Source organism: Lissotriton helveticus, chromosome 10 (genome assembly GCF_964261635.1).
Source record: "Lissotriton helveticus chromosome 10, aLisHel1.1, whole genome shotgun sequence".
NCBI classification, from domain to species: Eukaryota; Metazoa; Chordata; class Amphibia; order Caudata; family Salamandridae; genus Lissotriton; species Lissotriton helveticus.
In genome coordinates this window covers 136,549,999-136,570,738 of record NC_136071.1, presented here as the reverse complement: position 1 = coordinate 136,570,738, position 20,740 = coordinate 136,549,999, and the positions used below count along the sequence as shown (strand labels likewise).

General features: G+C 46.5%; 1 protein-coding gene across 2 annotated transcripts in view; it reads left to right on the top strand.

The window, feature by feature from the left end:
- The window catches only part of ZFAND2A (zinc finger AN1-type containing 2A), a 30,594-nt gene extending 10,439 nt beyond the window's left edge, over window positions 1–20,155 (top strand). Inside the window, exons 4-9 of one of the 2 annotated variants that reach the window (XM_078664946.1) lie at window positions 1,441–1,569; window positions 4,211–4,362; window positions 4,490–4,579; window positions 5,633–5,693; window positions 17,428–17,504; window positions 19,033–20,155. In XM_078664946.1, the coding sequence (XP_078521072.1) occupies window positions 1,441–1,569; window positions 4,211–4,362; window positions 4,490–4,579; window positions 5,633–5,693; window positions 17,428–17,504; window positions 19,033–19,129 (606 nt within the window). In that variant the 3' untranslated portion in view covers window positions 19,130–20,155. Of the gene's footprint in view, window positions 1–1,440; window positions 1,570–4,210; window positions 4,367–4,489; window positions 4,580–5,632; window positions 5,694–17,427; window positions 17,505–19,032 lie in introns of those variants that run through there. The other variant, XM_078664947.1, reaches the window with a different exon arrangement.
- Window positions 20,156–20,740: the final 585 nt, after the last annotated feature.

The following is a 20,740-nucleotide window of genomic DNA, read 5'->3' as shown; positions in this document are numbered from 1 at the left end:
AAGGGAATATGTAGGGAGGAGAGCGGGGCAGCTCTGATGAGGCTGCAGGTGTGCCGCTGCTTCCTGTCCCTCCGCACAATCGGCACAAGCCGTGGCGGAACGGGGACCAGCAGTGAAAGTGCAGTCAGGTAAGATTGTTTGCAGTAGTAGTCACCGCGAACACAATATAAGAATATCAATGCCGAGTAAAGCTAAAATTTACACAAGCGATTAAAATTAAGCAGCCCCCAGTTTCATTGAAGTTGCCAGCAGATCTTTTTTCCCCGATTCACCCTCACGCACAGGAGCAGGTCAAAAACACCACAGCCAGTGTGCCAATCTCGCTGCCGAGATTGTCTATTTATCCTGGCTTTAGAACTTTGTTTACTGTGCCACAACCAAACTGCGGTATAGCACCTGCCATCCTCCCTCAAACCACGTGCTGGGCATTTGTTTCACCTAATAGGCTTTTTTTAACTTTCCTGTAAGGCCATAGGAAATGGCACAGTAATGGCACCAGTGGCATGGAAGTTAAATCTTGTATGTGGTCTGCAGTGTGTTCTTACACCACCCACATATATGACAAAATATATGGCTTTGTGGAGCACCATTTTGCTTCGGCTAGGCGGTAGTTTAAAAGTACGGCCTCAAAACATGGCAAGGAAAGGGCCTGTGCCAACTAGGAAAACCTAGTTTCATACATCCGGCAGGTCAACCCTAAAGTGTGCCTAGTAAGTGCACATGGCCTGCTGCTTAATGTATACAAATACAGCATACTACACATTGGAAATAGTATGCCCTCACAGTCAACAATTACTCTGAAGAAGCTTTCACTGTCTAGGTAAAGCTGCATTTTCTGTGATCAGACCTAGCAATAAATAAAATCATTAGTGTACATCTCCACCAAAACAATGCATTAAAAATTACTGAAAGTTATTTTCGACTTTGTTTCAAAAATCTAATTCAATTATGATAATGTTAGTGGAAATAGTAGCTTAAGAAGGTGCACTTTGTGCTGCCTAAGAGAAAACCAGTTTAGATCTGACTTGCCTCTCAGCAGTGCTCCAAGGGCTCAACACACATCCTTGGCAGGCAGCTAATGACACTGCTCTTGGGGGACAGTTGTTTGGCCTCTGAGGCTAGAAAGTCAAGATTATTGTGCTCATTACGTTCTCTAAACTGGCTATGGAATTAGATTTTGTTGTTTTCTTGACTTTAAAATTGTTGTACTACTTAAACTTACATTTTGTAGGGCAGTTGGCTGGTGCTTGTATCCCAGCAAACACTGTTTGAAAAGAGATTCTCTAGCAACTGTGTTTTAGCCTAACAAAATTATGTGGAAGATGACAGGTGTACTCTCCTTCCAATTAGTAACACAATTTCGGATGGTTCTACTTTTATTCAAGCAGGTGTCTTAAAAAAAAAAAATATATATATATTTGTATTGTTTTATTTTAATAGGACGTACAGGTTCCAGTTTGTCCAATGTGCAACGCCCCCATCCCAGTCAAAAGAGGTGAAGTGCCTGATGATGTGATTGGAGACCATATTGCTAGAAACTGTAAATCTGATTCTCAGCGTAACCAAAAGGTAAATGATGTTCTCATTTGCTGCAGATTATGAGTTTATGATTTTCATGCAGTATTAGAGATGCCGTATCTTTTGGGTCAACTCTGTCTACTTATTTAATTTAGAGTCCAACACAAGAGAAAAATATAACCTCGCCTACAACCCAGAGTGTGTGTCTCTCTCTCTCTCTCTCTCTCTATATATATATATATATATATATATCTTGTATTTGTAAAGCGCACATTCGCCCATAGGGTATCTTGGCGCTGAATAACAGATGTTTATTGTTACTCACTCAATGGTACTCTAGCATGAGATTAACTATAGGAAGGAAAGGGCCCAGGCTGACAGTCTCCATAAAAATACATTTAGTTTCTGGAACAAATCAGTGAACATTGCAGTAGTAGTGGCCGCCCATTCAGTTAACAAGCCGCAGGACATTCAGATAGCATGGGCATGAGAGTTCTGTAAATTCAGAGGAAAGAAAATGTATGAAAGCTGCCCTTCTGTCCCGTAATGTGTTTTGTTTTTTATAGTAGATGCTGTATTTTAGAGACAAACAAAAGACTTTGCTATTCAGATGTGTGGATGACTGAGCTTCAGTATTCTCATGACAATTCTTCTTTGAAGCTTTGTCCAGTGCTTTTAAAGCGCGGCCAACTTCTTCCCTGTGAGACTGAGACCGCACCAAGTTAAGATCTTAAGCCATGTGCCCTACTTTTAGGGATCTTTGAGCCGCTTTCTCTCATGAGTAGCACGCAGCTTTGTAACAGTCCAACATTTTACTGTAAAGAAAGTGTGAGCGATACTTTACAGATTTAAGCAATATAAACGAAGCTCAAGATTTCTTCTCCAAAGAGATTGACGTATATCATACACCAGTGTTTCCCAAACTGGGGTCCGGGGACCCCCATGGGTCCGTGACACACTCCCAGGGGGTCCGCAGGCAGCAGTTTTAAAAGCACTGCAAAGTTACTTGTAGAATTAGCAGTTTTCGAGCAACAATAAAAGTGTCAAGATAACACCAGTGATTAATGTACCAGCTGGAAAGAGATGAAAGGTTTGTCCAGTGGCAGCTTTGACTTATCTAATGTAGCACAGAGGGTTGATATGTGTGCTGCAAAGAACGTGTACCATGCATTTTAAAAAACAGTATTTTATGTGCATAGGTCAGCGGGGTTACTGCTTTTGTCTCAGAGATTCTTTTGTTACTGTGCAGCTCATAAGAGACCATCATAATCTAGCACAGTGACCTATAAACGGTCATCAAAGAGCTGCTTACACACTGCATGGTACAAGTTAGTAACTTACGTGTGTTCCCAGTATTTCATTATCCTGATGCTGTTAAATGAGTTTAATTGGGTGGAAATACATTTTTATTGTTAGTCAATGCTAAACACTGTGTTATGATCTGAATCCTGAGTTTGTGCTTTTCTAGACCAAGCACTCTTTAAAAATACCTACCAATATGAATGACATATGAATCCTACACCTTGTAGTCCCCTTTACCTTATGTAACATTTTCTCTCCACTGATTTACAAGTATGATTCATTGTCTCTATATGTGTGTGATGTAAAGCGCTCTGACATCCTACAATGGTATGAGAGATGCTATAAAACAAATGAAATACATGTGACAGGGGGGCTATGGAGAGATGAGAGGCACTGTTGAAGGGGGATAATAAGGGAATCATTGAAGATTGTTCTATACTGGTGCATAGTAAGATCATCATTTACTATTATTTAAAAGTTAATACAATTCAATATATAATGATAAATGTGATGTAGAATGCACCATTGTATCCTAAAGTTTCTTGGGGGAGAGCCCCCAAAGCTCTCTTTGTAGCAGTCAGGCCCACTCACTGCAATTGGTATGCGCTGTATGGGGACTGGTCTGAAAACATTTGCCAGGGTTGCTTTGGGTTTCTACTCTGGCCCTGGCAGGAGCAGGAGCCTTGTACTGCAAAATAAAACTAACCATTAAAAAGGTAATCACGGAGATGCAGTCCAACCTTCCCACTAAAATGTTCTGTTTTTTCCAAACGCTTTCAATATAAAATACTTAAATCCTTAGTAATTGGAGTATTTGTTTTGTGTGCACATGTGTTTATTTTTTTTGAATGACTCTTAATGTTTGAAAATTAAATCATACAAATTGCTGGGGGTCCCCGGCTTCCAGTGGTGAGTCAATGGGGGTCCTCAGGAGTCAAAAGTTTGGGAACCACTGTCATACACAATTAACGGATCTGTCTCTAGGCACTATCCACTTGTGTGTTCGGAGACTGTCTTTAACTGGCTGTGGTTAGCCTATGGGTTCTTTGGTCTGGTATTATTTGTGAGTTGTCCACTAGTAGCAGAATTAGGAACCAGGATGGTAAAATAATGTATTTTTGTTTAACAGCAGAACAAAGGCTGCCTGGCCCAGCCATACAGGATAGCTGGAATTTATAATTGTACAATCTTACAAAAATGTCTCTTTTCGGTTTCGTTTACAACCAGCTTCTATACTACCTCAAAAAATACTCATTTAAAATATTAATTGTGGCTCATGCATAGCTGTTTCTCACAGCAGTACTTAATATCTGAGAACCCAACACCATCATTCACAGAAAGGTATTTGTAATGTTCTCATGAATCTGTTCTGTTCCTACCTTTCTGACAGATCTTCAGGAACAAGTGCTTAAAACCAGGGTGCAAAAGGAAAGAACTCATGAAGGTGGTGTGTGATCATTGTCAAGAGAACTTTTGTATTAAACACAGACATCCATCGGATCACAGTTGCAAAGGCAGTGTTCGTCCCCTCTCAAAAGCAGGGTGAGATTACCAGTTATTTATTAACTTGTAGGGATTATTAACCCTGCCTTGCTCATACTCTCATCTTTATGTATTTGCTAGGTTACTTTGGAATGGGCACTGTCTGAGTGACATCTTTGTTTTGCAGACGCGCAGCCATCTTAAGGGCAGAGACATGCTCTGACGCAGCATCTTCAATGCGTGAAACTGCAGCGCACCAGCCACCTCAGTCAATCAGGTATAAACCAATAGACATTAACAGTTGTCCCTTTTGGGTTGATCCAGCCAAGCTGATTTAATTTAAGATTTTATAATGATCCAAGTTACCATTTTAGGCTACTAGATAATATACTTGTATGTTTTAGCCCTGCACAAGGCGGAAAGAAATATTTTAAAACGGAATTCGTCTGAAAGACATTCAGTGCCATTAATGTTCCCTGCATGGAGTTCCCCGTGGGTTGCTATTGGTGCTTATGACATTGGATGTGGCTGTTACCAAAGATATGAAATGGCTGTTGTAACTTCTGCGTTGGACAGGGCACAAGATGTGCATAATTACTTACCCTCAGTGCTTCATTTGAGCCAGCGGCTTCCGATGCTCGGCACCAATACCTGGGGCAAATTACGATGTGGCCCAGAAAGGCTCCAACCATCGGTCGGAGCCTTTCCGGGCTGCATCTTGGTTTAATTTCCGTCCGTCACATTACAATGCTGGTGGTTAGAAATTAAACCGCCCAATCATTCCGGCTGGCTTCCAATGGGTTCAAGGAGGTGCCTGCCACACGGTGCAGGGATAAACACAGACACCCATTCCTCTATGGGAGTAAACTAGCCGTGCGGTAGGTCGGTCCTGTTTCCGCCGACATCGTAATAGGCCCCTTAATTGGTAACACCAGTACTTATGACAGACTGCCACATGGTGGCACTGTTTGTCTAATTTAGAGAATAGCTCAACAATAGTTGTTTATTAATTCAATATACATTAAAAATGACTAATACTTGTTGCCAAAGCCATTCCTCTAGCTTTCGGGGGGCCTTGAATAGTCAGAATTGTCACACTTGTAGTAGTGGGATGGTTAGTAGTTGTGTTGTACCTATACTTGGTAGCCCTAACCGAGGCAGTGGGCGGTGCAATCGGATGTAGCCTCCTGAGGAGTGCCTGGGCACTTTTTTTTGTTGTGGAAATGAAGTAGTACTTACCCTGTATCTAAAATGGCATGATCACAGGATAGGTGTTGTGGAAAATGGTATGTATATTTAGGATTAACACAGCTCACCTCTTTACTTTCAGTGCTTCACTGTTGCCTAGGAGCTGTGGGATGTCGTATGCTGCCACCTGGCATAATGGATTGGTAAGTACCACCTAATCTCTCAGGGCTCTCATTGAGCTCCATTGCAATGTGAACATTTTCCTTTTCCTTTTAAGAGGGCAACACTGATGCTCCACAACGACACCAGTGTAGAAGTGTCAAGCACTGCTATGTCCTGCCAGTGAGGGCTACTGGGAAGCAGCGCGCTAACTTTGCTTTTTCTCTGTTGCTGACATGAAGAATAATCATGTAGAGTGGCTGGTTTATGTCATTAACTATTAGTGGTGCTTGCGAACATTTGAACATCCATGGATTGCTTAGACTTACGTATATGTAAGATAATTACTTTGCTCAGAGTCTCAATAACTGTAAACATTTAATAATTTTGACTGTGATTTTAGAATTTTTGCTTACCTGTATATCAGATTGTCTAATAAGATGAAGACTTTATGGTTTTATATTCTAAGATTTTAATTAATCAACAATAAACTTATTATTATTGACATGCAGAATCTGGGGGAACCTGTTCTTAGTTTCACTCTAAAACATTTTTACAGGACAAAGTATTGTTTACCCACAATACTTTTGATCTAAACAAAAAAAAAACATTGCTGGCCAGTAACAGCTCATTGGCAGCACTGGACTCTACATGCTGGACCGAGCCTTATTTTTAAGGCTGAGTTGTTCCGACCATCAAGTATGCATCCAAACAGTAATGTTTACGGAGAAGTGTGGGTACTGATCTCCAAATTTTGTTCTTGCATCTGTGTTAAACAAACATTTCCCAGTGGTCCTGTTGGGCTTAGCCTGCAAAATAGCTCCTAGCATTTAATTGCAATACTTGGAATGAAATAAATTGCCTCTAGGCGCCTGAAATTAGCTGCATTAGTAGGGGGCCATCACAGCCAAGAAGATCAAGCAACATCAGGCCCTGGGCAGAGGATATTTGATAAATTTGAAGAGCTTAACTCGGCGAAGAGGGGTTTTTAGTACCTTCCTAAAAGGCCTAAGGTTCAATAAGGATGTGAAATTTGCGATCTCTGTTCTGTAATTTAGGGGCTTGCACTGCAAATCAACCTTCTCTTCCCCTCTTATACTTGGGTAAGGTGATAGAGCCTGCTGCTTTAAAATAGCTTCCCCTCGGACACAAACACACCAGGAAAGCGGATCAAACCCTGTACTTTGATTGGTAATAATTAAAGGGGTTGCCCTCTTTTGGTCAGATTCTTTATTTCACAATACAGTTTCTTCAGATGTTCCTTTCAGGAAGACTACTTCAGCTCTATATCTTACGATGTACGTATATATACATATATGTGTGTATGTGTGTATATATCAGGCGGCTGCCATCCACACTTGGCTTTCCTCGGCTTGCGATCAGGCCGCTCCCCTTAAAAAGATTCGATCGGCCCGTCTTCACGACGCCCACAGGTGGTTCTCCGATGACCTTAGATCCCTGAAGCTCGAGCTTAGACGGTCGGAGCGTCGTTGGCGTCGCACCTATTGCCCCACTCTCCGCCTGAAATATAGGGCCCTCCTCAATAATTACAAATCCGCCATTTTAGCAGCCAAATCCAAATACTTCTCGGACCGCGTTGCCCTTTCGGCCAACAAAACTCGTGAGATCTTTTCTCTGGTCCGTAGCCTTGCCACCTCTGACCGTGCTGGTCTTTCCCCTGCTCCTTCGCAATCCCTCTGCTACTCGTTGAACTCCTATTTCATCAATAAAATAACCACCATCAAGGCCAACATCCCGATTGCTCCTCCCCTTGACTTACCGGACAATCCCCCTCTCTCTTCCCCCGGTTTTGATCATTTCACACCCATCTCACCCGAGCTTTTTCTCGACCTCCTTATTAAGGTCAAGTCCGGCTCCCCGGTGGATTGTGCACCTGCTCGTATCCTCAGACCTTTATTCACTAGTTGTCCCACCCCCCCCCCCTAACTTTTCTCAACTCTTGTTTGGCCCTGGGCTCTGTCCCTTCTTTCTTTAAGTCTGCCATCGTGCTTCCCATCCTGAAGAAAGCTGGCCTGGATCCCTCCCTTCCATCGAACTTTAGGCCGATTTCCCTCCTCCCCTATCTAGGGAAGATTCTTGAGAGCCATGTAACATCTTGTCTCTCTTCTTACATCGAGGGGAACAACATCTTGGCCTCCCACCAGGCCGGCTTTCGTCCGGGCCATTCCACTGAGGGCGTGGTCCTTGCGGTCCTTGACGAACTGAAGGGCAAGGCCGACGGCAACCTTCCTCAGGCCTTAGTCCTTTTGGATCTGTCCGCTGCGTTTGACACGGTCGATCATACTATTCTTCTTGATCGTGTCAGCGCAGCGGGCATCCAGGGCGCTGCCCTCTCTTGGATCGCGTCCTTTCTGCAGGGACGCTCGCAGGCAGTCCACCTCTCCTCCTTCTCGGCTCCTCCCCTTCCGGTCACGTGTGGGGTACCCCAAGGCTCCTCTCTCTCCCCCCTCCTCTTTAACCTCTATATCCATCCTCTCATTTCCTCTCTCCTTGAGCTGGGGGTCTCAGTGTATAATTACGCTGATGACCTCCAGCTCGTCTTTGATCTATCCTCCCCCACTCACTCTCTTCCCAAGCTCAGGTCAACTCTTGTCTTTATTTCTCAGTGGATGAGCCTCAATCATTTGAAGCTCAACCCTGACAAGACAGAGCTTGTCCTCACTGGTGGCCCCTCCAACCCTTGGTCCTCTGTCCACTGGCCCCTTTCGTTTGGTCCTCCACCTTCCCCGGTTCCCTCTGTTCGGACTTTGGGCATCAAGGTCAGCAATGACCTCTCGATGCACGCGCACATTAGTTCTGTTGTATCCTCTTGCTTTCTCTCCCTCCGCCTCATCCGTAAGATGGAGTAGTTTCTGTCCTGTAACTCCAGTTCTGTAGTAGGGGTATCTCTGTTATAGTCATAATCTAGTGAATAGTCCCGCCCATGTGCGTGGACCCCGGAGCAATCAAAAATAATCTCTTACAGTGTCAAAAAATGCAGAAAATGCATAGACACTTAAGAGAGAATTTAAAGACAGATAATGCAGCCAAAAAGGCTACACTGTCCAGTACTTCAACTAGAAATTCCACCACAAAATCCACAAAACAGCAAAGCCTGTACAGATTTCCCTTGCTTAACAGCAAAATCCCTCAGGAATGATAGAGAGAAGAACCTGGACAGACAAGCCCCATAGGCTGCCATTATGTGGCTTAACTAGGATACTGTGCCTTTAAGGAACCTTCCAGAACCTTCTCTCAGTATCCCAGAATGCATAGCAGGTCCAACTTAGCCTCAGTTCTTTTTGAAGGCGCAGAAAACGCCAGACCTGTAGCATTATGATCATGAACAACACTCCACCGGGGAGGCGGGAGGGCGCTTATGACTATAACAGAGATACCCCTACTACAGAACTGGAGTTACAGGACAGAAACTACTCCTTCTGTAGTAGGGGATCTCTGTGTATAGTCATAATCTAGTGAATAGAATGGCAAGCCCATCCCCACACCAAGCGGCGGTGGAGAATAAAATAACGCCACTACTGTGCGAACAGATTCCGCAGCGAAGCCTGCCCAACCTGAGCGTCTGCCCTGGCATCAGAGTCCAGGCAGTAATGCTTAGCAAAGGTATGGACCGACTTCCAAGTGGCCGCCTTGCAGATCTCTGCAATGGGAACATTACGGAGCATAGCTGTCGTAGCAGCCTTGCCCCTGGTGGAATGAGCCTTAGGCTTACCTCCTAAGGTCTTATTAGCTTTGCAGTAACACAACTGTATGCAGGACACAATCCACCTCGAGATGGACTGTTTAGAGGTAGCAAGACCTGTCCTGACTGAGCCATAATTGACGAACAATTGGTCTGACCTACGAATGTCTGTAGTCTTATCAAGATAAAACTTCAGCACCCTCCGCACATCCAGGGAATGTAAAGACCTTTCCGCCGGAGATGAAGGATTCTGAAAGAACGTAGGCAAAGTGATAGTCTGATTGATATGAAAATCAGAAACAACCTTGGGAAGAAACTTAGGGTGAGTACGCATAACAACTTTAGCAGTATGAAACACAGTATAAGGCTCTTGGCAACACAAAGCCTGAATCTCACTCACCCTGCGGGCCGATGTAATGGCCACGAGGAACGCCGCCTTCCAGGACAGGTGCTGCAACGAAGCCTTATGAATGGGTTCAAAAGGCTCCTTCATCAATCTGGACAGCACCACATTCAAGTCCCATGAAGGCGAAGGAAGCCTGACAGGAGGGAACACTTTCTTCAAGCCTTCCAAAAAATCTTTGATCACCGGGATCTGGAAAAAGGAAGTCTGTGAAGGGCCTTTCCTGTAGGCAGTCAAAGCAGCCAGATGAACCTTAATGGAATGGACATTAAGGCCCGACTGCGCTAGATGAAGCAGATATGGAAGGATGACATCTTCCTTGCATGACGTAGGGTCATAGTTCTTAGACTTGCACCAGATGCAAAACCTCTTCCACTTGTAAGCATAGGAAGTCCTAGTGGAAGGTCGCTTAGCCTCCTTCAGTATGCCCATACAATCCTCTGGGAGATTCAGATGGCCATATTGCACTATTTCAGGAGCCATGCCGCCAAACTCAAAGACGAGAGGTTGGGGTGCACCATCCGCCCCCCGAACTTCGTGAGAAGGTCCGGCCTGCACGGCAGCTTCATGTGGGGAAGGAGAGATCGGTGAAGTAGGTCCGTGAACCACCACTGTCTGGGCCATTCCGGGGCAATCAGAATCATCCTCGCCCTGGATTGAGACAGCTTGATGAGAACCGCCGGAATCAGGGGAATTGGTGGAAAAGCGTACAGAAAGCTGTTCGACCAGTTGATCCATAACGCGTTCCCCAGCGTCCCCGGCTGGTAGTACCTGGAGGCGAAGCCTCGGCATTTGCTGTTTTCGGCGGTGGCGAACAGATCGATGTCTGGAGTGCCCCACCGTGCGAAGACTTCTCCTAGTACTTCGTCGTTTATGACCCATTCGTGGTTTTCCTGCACGATTCTGCTCAGTTCGTCTGCCTGAACATTCTGTACACCTGGCAGATGGGTGGCCGTAATCGACAGTCCTCGAGCCAGAAGCCAGTGCCAGATCGCCTGCGCCTCCTGCGACAGAGTGCGCGATCTCGAGCCCCCCTGCTTGTTGAGGTAATACATCGTGGTGGTGTTGTCCGTCTGAACAAGCAGAGAGTTGGTCTGAAAGGACGGATGAAAGGCCTTCAGTGCCAAGTGGACAGCTCTCAGTTCCAGGAAATTGATGTGGTACGTGGACTCCGCCGGGGACCACGTCCCTTGAATCTGCAGGTCTCCGGAATGCGCCCCCCAACCTAGGAGAGACGCATCCGTCACGATGGTCTGTGTGGGAATGTCCTTGTGGAAGGGAACGCCTCTGAGGAGATTCTCCTTCGAGCACCACCACTTTAGAGACTGAAGAGCATGTAGAGACAGTCGTATCCTGTCGTCCCAAGAACCTCTCCTCTGGTCCCACTGATCCTCCAAGCACTCCTGCAGAGGTCTCATCTGTAGCCGTGCGTGAGGAGTGAGAAAGATGCAAGAGGCCATCGATCCCAGTAGAGAAGACACCGTCCTCACAGTCGTAGACGGAGTTCTCAGGAGAGCCTGAGCCTTCCGAACGAGTGATAAACGTCGCTCTTCCGAAGGAGACACGCTTGCTGACAGCGTATTGATGGAGGCCCCCAAGTACTGGATGCACTGCACCGGAATCGGGACCGACTTGGACATGTTGATGTGCAACCCCAGCTTGTTCAAGAGAACGCACGTCTTCTGGAAGTGTGCTTGAGCTTCCGAGAAGGAGGAGGCTTTGATCAACCAACCGTCCAGGTACGGGTAGACAAACACCTTGTTCTTCCTCAGGTGCGCCGCTACCACTGCCATACATTTCGAGAATGTCCTGGGTGCCGACTTCAGTCCGAAGGGTAGCACCGTGTACTGATAGTGATTGGTGCCGACTTGAAAGCGCAGAAATTTCCTGTGTTTGCATGCAATGGGCACGTGGAAGTATGCGTCCTGTAGATCTATGGCACACATCCAATCTCCTCGTTGCAGCTGAGGGTAGATCTGATGCAACGACAGCATGCGAAACTTTTCTCTGCGAATCCACTTGTTTGCCTGCCGCAAATCCAGAATGGGCCTGAACTCGTTCTTGTCCTTCTTGCGGACAAGAAAGAACCGAGAGTAAAGACCTCTTCCTCTTTGAGACAGAGGTACGTCTTCGATCGCCCTTTTCCTTAGCAGAATGTCCGCCTCCGCCTGAAGCTCGCGCAGTTGATACTGCGAGCTGACGGGAGGAATCGATGGAGGAGGGCTGGTGAAACGTAGACTGTATCCATTGCAAACAATATTCAGCACCCACTTGTCCTGAGTAATTTTTCTCCACTCTGCCAGAAAAAATTGAACGCTTCCCCCCACCGGAGCGGGTAACGGACGAGGGGGAAGTAACAGCTCAGGGACGGGACCCGGCCGGGCCCTTGGTCGCGGTAGAGGACTGTTGACGACCTCTACCACCCTGTCGCTTCTGGAAGGGCCGCCTGTACGGCTGCTGCTGCTGCTGCTGTTGATGTTGTCCAGCAGACTGCCCCCTTCCACGACCCTGCGACCCAAACCGACGTTGGTACTGTCGGAAGGGTTTCTTTTCCTTGGGCTTCTCCAAGCCCACTGCCGTCAGGGTCTCCGCTTCGGCCTTCATCCTGGCCATCTCATCATCCGCGTGTTTCCCGAAGAGGGTATCTCCGGAAAACGGGAGATTCGCCACGCGTTGCTGTGCTTCCGGTTTCAAGGACGTCAACCTGAGCCAAGCGTGGCGTCTCTGGTGAATCCCGTGGCAATATCCGTGCGCGGACAGCAATGATATGTCCGCTGCGGCGCCGATGGCCTGATTAGAGACCAGCATCCCCTCCTTGACGATCTCCACAAAGTCCTCCTTGCGGTCCCGAGGGACGAGGTCTGCGAACTGCTCCATCGAGTCCCACAGGGACCGGTCGTAACGTCCCAGCAACGCCGAGTCACTGGCGGCCTTCATGGACGAGGCGGATGTCCCACACGCCTTGGGACCAGCAGAATCGATCCACCGGCTCTCCTTGTCCGGAGGCACCGTGGACGCAGGGGAGGTGGCATGAAGCTTCCGAGCAGCAGTCACGATGACTGAATCCGGTACCGGGTCCTTCCTCAAGAAGGCTGGGTCTGAGTCCGGAGCCCTGTACTTCTTTAGGATCCTGGAAGGCACAGATTTCACCGTCGCCGGCGTCAGGAATAGCTGTTCGGCGGGCTCAAGGAGTCCCGGCACCAGAGGTAACAGGGGGCGAGACAAGTGCCTTTTGTGTAAAGTCTCAAATATCACCGAGGTAGAAGCCGTAGGTGCTTCAACCTCAATGCCCAACTTCGCCGCACCACGCAGGAGAACCTCCTGAAACGTGCTTATATCGTCTATCGGAGACACCCTAGTCTCCGGCGAATCGGACAGCGTGGGCGAGTAGGAACGGGTCCCAGATGGAGAACGTGACCTGGACCGACGTCTCTTGTGATGATGCCTGGATCGTGATGAAGATCCGCGGCCACTCCTCGATTTGTCCCGTCTCCCCGAGCGAGACCTCGACCTCTTGGGCCTCGGACGCTCCTTCGGCCTCCCAGGATCAGGAGCTCCAGGCTTCTTAGGAGTCTTCTTCGGAGGCGTCGGGAACTTAGGCATCGACACCTCCCTCGGTGGGATCGGGGGTGGAGGAGCAACCGGACGCGGGTCCCGCGGAGCCGGCTTCGGAGGCGGGGTAGGGGCCTTCGGAGGAGGACCCTTCGGCACAGCCGGCCGCGGAGGAGGTGTAGACGGCTTCATCGGAGTATCCACCCCGGAATGCGCCGGTCCCGGCGAGCCATCACCTCCACCAGAGAGTGGGGAGCCCCCCACAGTCCTGGGCCTGTCCTTAGGACCTCCAGACGCTGAAGACCGGTGTCCAGACGACGACCGATGTCCCCTCGACGTCGAACGGTCCTTCGGCGTCGACCGAATCACACTTCTCGACGTCGAACCGTGTCTCCGTCTCGACGTCGACCCCGACCAGATCGACGAGCCACGAAACCTCGACGACGGGCGATGGTGCCTCGACGGCGACCTCGACCTCTTCGCCGGCCTCGACGTCGACTTCTCGGGTCGCTTCGACGGCGACACTTTGGACCTTCTCGACGTCGACCTCTCTGACCTTCTCGACGTCGATCTCCTAGACCGTCTCGACGTCGGTCTTTTGGAATGCTTCGACGTCGACCTCTTCTGCGCCGGAGACGCCTTCCGTCTCGACGGCGACCTAGACGACGAGGATCCCCTCGACGACGATGTCCTCGACGGCGAACGGCGGTGTCGCCTCGACGGCGAGCGCCGACGCCGGGCCCTCCGATGTCGACCACTCGACGCCGACAGCGACGACGAGGATATCGACACCGGCTTCGACGGCGGCCGGAACACGTTCCTCGACGTCGACGGGCGACGTTTTCTCGACCCAGAGCCCTGGGGAGACCTGGAACTGGCCGTTGACCGTCCCCTCGACGTCGTGGTCAGCGCAACTGACCCAGACGGAGACCTTGGGCGAGGGCTGGTCTTCCTGCCCCTGGGGAGCCCCCCAGAGGCCTCAGCATGGGTAGAAGGAGCCCCTCCTGACCCACCTCGTGCCTTCAGCTTTCTCTCCTCAAGGCCCTGAAGCCTGATCTTCTTCCTCTCCTTCAGGGTCCTTCCAGAGAAGCTTCTGCAGATCCTACACTCCTCAGGAATGTGGGAAGAGGGAAGGCAGAGAATACAGACCTCATGGGAGTCTGTCCTGGCCTTCTTTCTTGAGCACTCTGGGCATTTGTCGAATAATGCAGGCATTATGGACAAAAAAGAGTGCAGAAACACAGAAAGAAAGTCACCAAAGTACTTTAAAAGCACCAAAAGTCGAAATTAGTGTAAAAACACCAACAAAACCCTTGAAAAGGGAGAGCTCAATGCTCCAGGGTCCTGCTTGCAGGAGCCGGAAAAAAGAACTGAGGCTAAGTTGGACCTGCTATGCATTCTGGGATACTGAGAGAAGGTTCTGGAAGGTTCCTTAAAGGCACAGTATCCTAGTTAAGCCACATAATGGCAGCCTATGGGGCTTGTCTGTCCAGGTTCTTCTCTCTATCATTCCTGAGGGATTTTGCTGTTAAGCAAGGGAAATCTGTACAGGCTTTGCTGTTTTGTGGATTTTGTGGTGGAATTTCTAGTTGAAGTACTGGACAGTGTAGCCTTTTTGGCTGCATTATCTGTCTTTAAATTCTCTCTTAAGTGTCTATGCATTTTCTGCATTTTTTGACACTGTAAGAGATTATTTTTGATTGCTCCGGGGTCCACGCACATGGGCGGGACTATTCACTAGATTATGACTATACACAGAGATCCCCTACTACAGAACTCCCGGTTTTTTTCTGTTGATGCCCTCAAAGTTATCATCACTGCCCTTATTACATCCCGCCTGGATTATGGCAATGGCCTGTATGTAGGCATTCCTGCCTACGAGACCCGTCGTCTCCAGGCCATCCAGAACCAGGCGGCCCGTCTTGTCCTTCGTCTTCCGAAGTTCTCCCACATCACTCCCGCCCTAAAAACCCTTCACTGTCTCCCCGTTCAGTTCAGGTCCCAGTTCAAACTTGCCTGCCTGGCCTTTCTGGCACAGGCCCGGTCCGCTCCTCTCTTCATCAACTCTCTGATCTCCTCCCATGCCCCTCCCCGTTCCCTCCGATCCTCCTCCCTTTCTCTCCTTCATGTCCCCCGCTTCCGTAAGTCCCGCACAGGGGGCACCCGCTTCTCTGTGCGTGCTCCGCAAATCTGGAACTCCCTTCCCCTCTCTATCCGCTCCATTCCCATTTTTTCTCATTTTCGGAAAGCCCTTAAAACTTTTTTCTTTCTTCAGGCTTTCCCGGGCTAAACTCTCTCGCACCAGTTAGGCAGATACCGATGTGTTCCTTAGCGCCAGGAAGCCGCTTGGCCACAGAGCGCTCTATAAATTTCTTTTTCATTTCATTTCATTTCATATATATATATATATATATATATATATCATCACAAACGAAACACCCATTAGAGGAGCCTCAGGAGACAGTTGATGCCTTTAATCACAGGATGTTAACAGCGCAATACAGCAGCAGTGTCACTTATCCAAAATAAAACCCAACGCGTTTCGAACTAAAGAGTTCTTGCTCACGGGTTAAGGCAGTGCTGATGGCAGAGTTGATTGGGAACACCCTAATAAGTATACTTGGCTCCGCCTCCATTCACGAGTGCCGTTAGGCATGCTGGAGCCTGTAGTTCCGCCTCGTTTTCCCAAGTGGGTACTGCCATTAATCGCCAAAATAATCCATATTTGCAACCTGTGTAGGTGAAAGTATACTCTGAGGTACTTGAGCTGCATATTAATTCAGTCCTGTGCGCAGCCTGCCTTAACCCGTGAGCAAGAACTCTTTAGTTCGAAATATGGATTATTTTGGCGATTAATGGCAGTACTTATTAGGGTGTTCCCAATCAACTCTGCCATCAGCACTGCCTTAACCCGTGAGCAAGAACTCTTTAGTTCGAAACGCTTTGGGTTTTATTTTGGATAAGTGACACTGCTGCTGTATTGCGCTGTTAACATCCTGTGATTAAAGGCATCAACTGTCTCCTGAGGCTCCTCTAATGGGTGTTTCGTTTGTGATGAGATATATATATATATATAAGTATATGTGTTTTATTTTTGGGGTAAGCTTTTAAGGGTAGATTACTGTTTTGGGATGGCTAAAACATGGTATAGTTCAGATTTTAGGGTTCAAGGTCGATAGCGTATGGGGTTGTAAGGGATTTTTAGTGTTCTGGGATGGGTAGTGTATAGGGTTAGTAAGGGATTCTTATGGCTCAGTGATCTGTAGTGTGTAGGAGTAGTAAAGAACGGTGTAAGCATGGGTAGTTAAAGAGGTAGTAAAGATTTTTTTAGTGGTCAGGGGATTGTATTTAAAGAAAAAAACATATACGTGTAGTTCGAACTAATGTCATCCGAACTAATCTGATCCGATGACCTAAACCTGTCACATCATACTTTTCATCCCAAGAAAGTTGAAATATATCAGGAATTAGGAGACGTCTGGTAAAATAATATTTGAATTTAAATCAAATCATTCTATCTTGAGGCAAAACCATGGTTGTGTCCTGTGAGCATCCATCATCTCTCCTATTTACAATTTGACGATGCAGCAGCACGAGCTTTCATATCAATCACAACAGGTGCATCCGCAGTGCAAGCCTCCTTCAGAGACCAGATACAAACATCGGAAAGTTATACAATTCTAACCTGTGTTTGAACGATTGTTGTTTGAAAAAGGTGCATGGGAGCAAAAAGGTCTCCAAATGCTTAAACTACTACTTTTTTTTTATGGGCAAGAATAGTTTTTCTGCCCTTCAAAAGTTAAATCATTATGGGCTTTTTAAAAGGCTAAAAGAGGCAAGCCACGTTCTCTAGCTCTTCATGCCAGCAATGTGGACGCTGACGGATTGCAGAATATCCTATGTTTGAAGCTGTGCCAGGCTCTAGCAGATGAACAGCCTGCCTGCAAGGCGGCGGCCGGATGGAGAGGGGCTGGTTATTCTCTTTATACTAAAAAAGGGGAGGCCAGACATGGAATTGAATCATGCCTCTCTTTGGTAAGGGGGTTAGAAATGAGAAGACAAAAAATATTGCTGTCGTAAGTGTATGTGACTGACGTGTGTTCTAAATTATCTTTTGTAGAGTGAAGAGGAAGCGCTGAAGAGAGTCCTGGAGTTATCACTTGCAGAAGCCACACAGAATGATTCACAGACACCCAGGTACAGACCTGAAAAATATAGCTGCTTCCCTAAATCCCACTTCCTCCAGATTAAAAATCACAGCATTAATGAGTCTGTTTCTCATGCACTTGGGACATGTCTAATCTTAGTATCCAGGCATCATAATTAACCGAGTATCCAGGTCTAATTGCAATCTGAATTCTTTAACTCCAAAAAAAAAAGCTTTTCTTGGGCTTATAACCTTTATGGACTTATATCGACTCACTGACCCTCTTAAAAGAAACTTGCTTCTCTGCCTCACGCTCTCTAAACTGCCAACATCCACGAGGCGAGATTAACTATTGCACTATACACCCCCAGGCTCAGCTCTCAGAAGCCACCTTTAAATTTTTCGAAATCTCCATTCTGACAGATTAGCACAAACACCACATTACCTGTTAGCCCAAATCCAACCACAAACACTGCTAAACAAAACTAATCATTACACCAATGATGACTGCCATGGACCAAATCACGACTACCAAACTGTGGTGTTCAATACTCCAGATGAACGACAATAAAATAAAAAAATAAAAACTCCAGCAGCACTGGCACAAACTCCCACACCTTGTGCAAGCACCATATTTAATATTGATGTCTGTGTCAGTACCACTACCCAGTTGCACAGTGGGATCAAGGAGCTCAAAGACTTAACCAGTACACTACCCTCCCACACTTCCTATCCTTTTATCAATTCAGACTTGGTAGCAAAGCTAACTTTCAGCAGGCAACCTTAATATACAAACTGAACACTATCCCCCATACCCTTCTGCACATACAACCCGTGTGCACTGTCTTGCATCCACCATGCACCCCTTGCCACTATCAAGTCTAGAATGTTATTTATTTCATGATCTCCCATTGATAACTCCTCAGAAGCCCTTTCTATCCTAGTCTTCAGTATCAACTTCCTTCTCACTTGTCCTCTCTAAAAACGGTCTGGTAATCCACTGCTGAAAAATCCCAACCTCTCCCTCGTCGACAGATGAATTATTCACCTCTCACTGCATCGCTCACAATCGATTATGGTAAAAATTCCAGAGAATGCTATAACCATCCAATTACAGAGCCACATTCATTCTTAAGACACACCAAGCAGGATTCAAGCCTTGCTTGAGCATGGGATCTAACAATCCAGGCACCTGACAGTGCCCTCAAGGATCACTTAGACCTCCTGATTCTTCGCTGCTAAGCAAAAACGATCTCTTACGAGGCCAAACACACAAAGTAATGCTGTTTGTGAATAATGAGTGTTAGACCAGTTTCATGCTGACCCTTAAGCCATAATATCCAGGATTGCAGGGAAAGCTTCCACTGTGCGGCACTATTGCCACCCCACTATCCGTAATGGATGGAAAGAAGCTGCCTGGAATTAGTTATTCCAAAACTCTTCATTGTAATTTGTGTTGTACATTGCAGCTCCCTTTTGTGTTGTACATTGCACCTCCAGCTTGTGGCAGGGGGTAATATATTGACCATCTAAATTTGAAATTAAGTATTTTAACTTGGGCGATTTCTTTCTCCTCAGCTTGCAGCAGGAAGATGCAACACCCCAAGTTTCTTCAACCAGTCTGGATGAAAGCATACAGTTACAAAGCAGGAAGAAAACGGTGGCGGGAAAATAAATCTGTCTAGCGATCCGCAAGCGACAGAACTCTGTAAATATTGTTTGAAGACATGGCTGGGACTTTTCACAAGAGCATTAATTGACAGGTGGAATAGGCTGCTAGAGTGAAGAATTCTAGCATTCTCCTTTGAAAGAGGCAATTCACAAAATTGGTTGGCCTTTGGGTTCAAAGAAGCTGGCCTACTATCAAGCTAAAAGGATGAGATGATGCTGCTGCCCTTAAAAACTAATTTGGCATCTGTTTTATTTGTACATGAGCATTTTGGAAGCCCACGCGATGACCATGAACATTTGTATCCTCTAATGCATTCCGTTTTCAAGTCGATGATTGCATTAGACGTCTCCGTTTGGATACACATTTTTATATATAATTATTTTTAATAGTTCTATTTAAAACCAAGTGGGTTTCGGGGCTTTGTACTACGCACATAATGTACCATGGTGAACATTCTCTGAAGTGCGTTGTATATGAAAGTTTGTGTGTATATTTAAGTTTTAGAAAGAGCATGCGATTTCATAATATGTAAAAGTATATAATAATATAAAGGTGATAAACAAAGTCACTGTACCTGTGTACTATTTAACAGCTCGAAAAAAATCGATAGAAAATGATGTATAATTTAAAATGCTTGTTTTAGCCATTCAAATACTGGCGCCTGAGGCTGAATAGAAACTAGTTTTAAACTTGCTTTGGGTGTAAGTGCAAACAACCTGACAGTAATTTGAATGGGATGGTTGTTCTCTCACTAGGTATGGCGCTGATAATACATTTTAAACTGCTGGGTCAAAGCTGAGAGTCACTGATTTGTGTTCCTAACAAAGATTATTTTTAATCAGCCGGTCCAAACATGCACACTTTTATGGATACTCGAGGGAACTTTTTCTAAAATTCCATCAAGCATAATTATGACAAACAGCGTTTGAAACCGAAAAGTATAATTACCGCTTCAGAATAAAATGGACCAATCCAATGTTTTTCCTGTTTTGTACAATCTGTAAATAAAAATGTTTTGGTAATATGAAACCGTTCTATGGTCATAAACTAAAGGGTAGAGATTAGATCTATTGCGGCGGAGATGAGTAAAGGGGGGAGGGTGGCTTAACGGCCGGGGGTCCGACTTTGAAGCTGGGGAACCAGATTCGATTCTCGCGGGAGGCTCAAACATCCTGTGATTCTAGGCAATCACATAATCTCCCCATGCCTAGAAATGAATGTGTCCTTCTGTAATGCAACTGGTGCTCATCTAAAGCGCTCTGTTACCTTCAGGTCGAGTTCACGCTATATAAAACTTGGAGGGGGGGGGGGGAGTGCCTGACAGTTCGTTGCATATATGCTAGCCAAACAGCTAGAAGGAAGAGGGCTCCCCATATAAACTTACCTGAATACCGTATGTTTACATTCAATGGTGGAGATTTACTAAGATTTGGTGCAAAATCTTTGTTTTCCAATTTAGTTTTCAGCTCTAAACTAGTTTAGCGCTGCTTTGCGCCATGGGGACGTACCAAGGGTGCAGCATGGGCGTTCCCATGCAACCACCCAATGTTTCTCACACTAAACCCAATTTACTAAGTAAAGTACTTTTCAAGTAGGCGCAAGGAAGGAGATGCT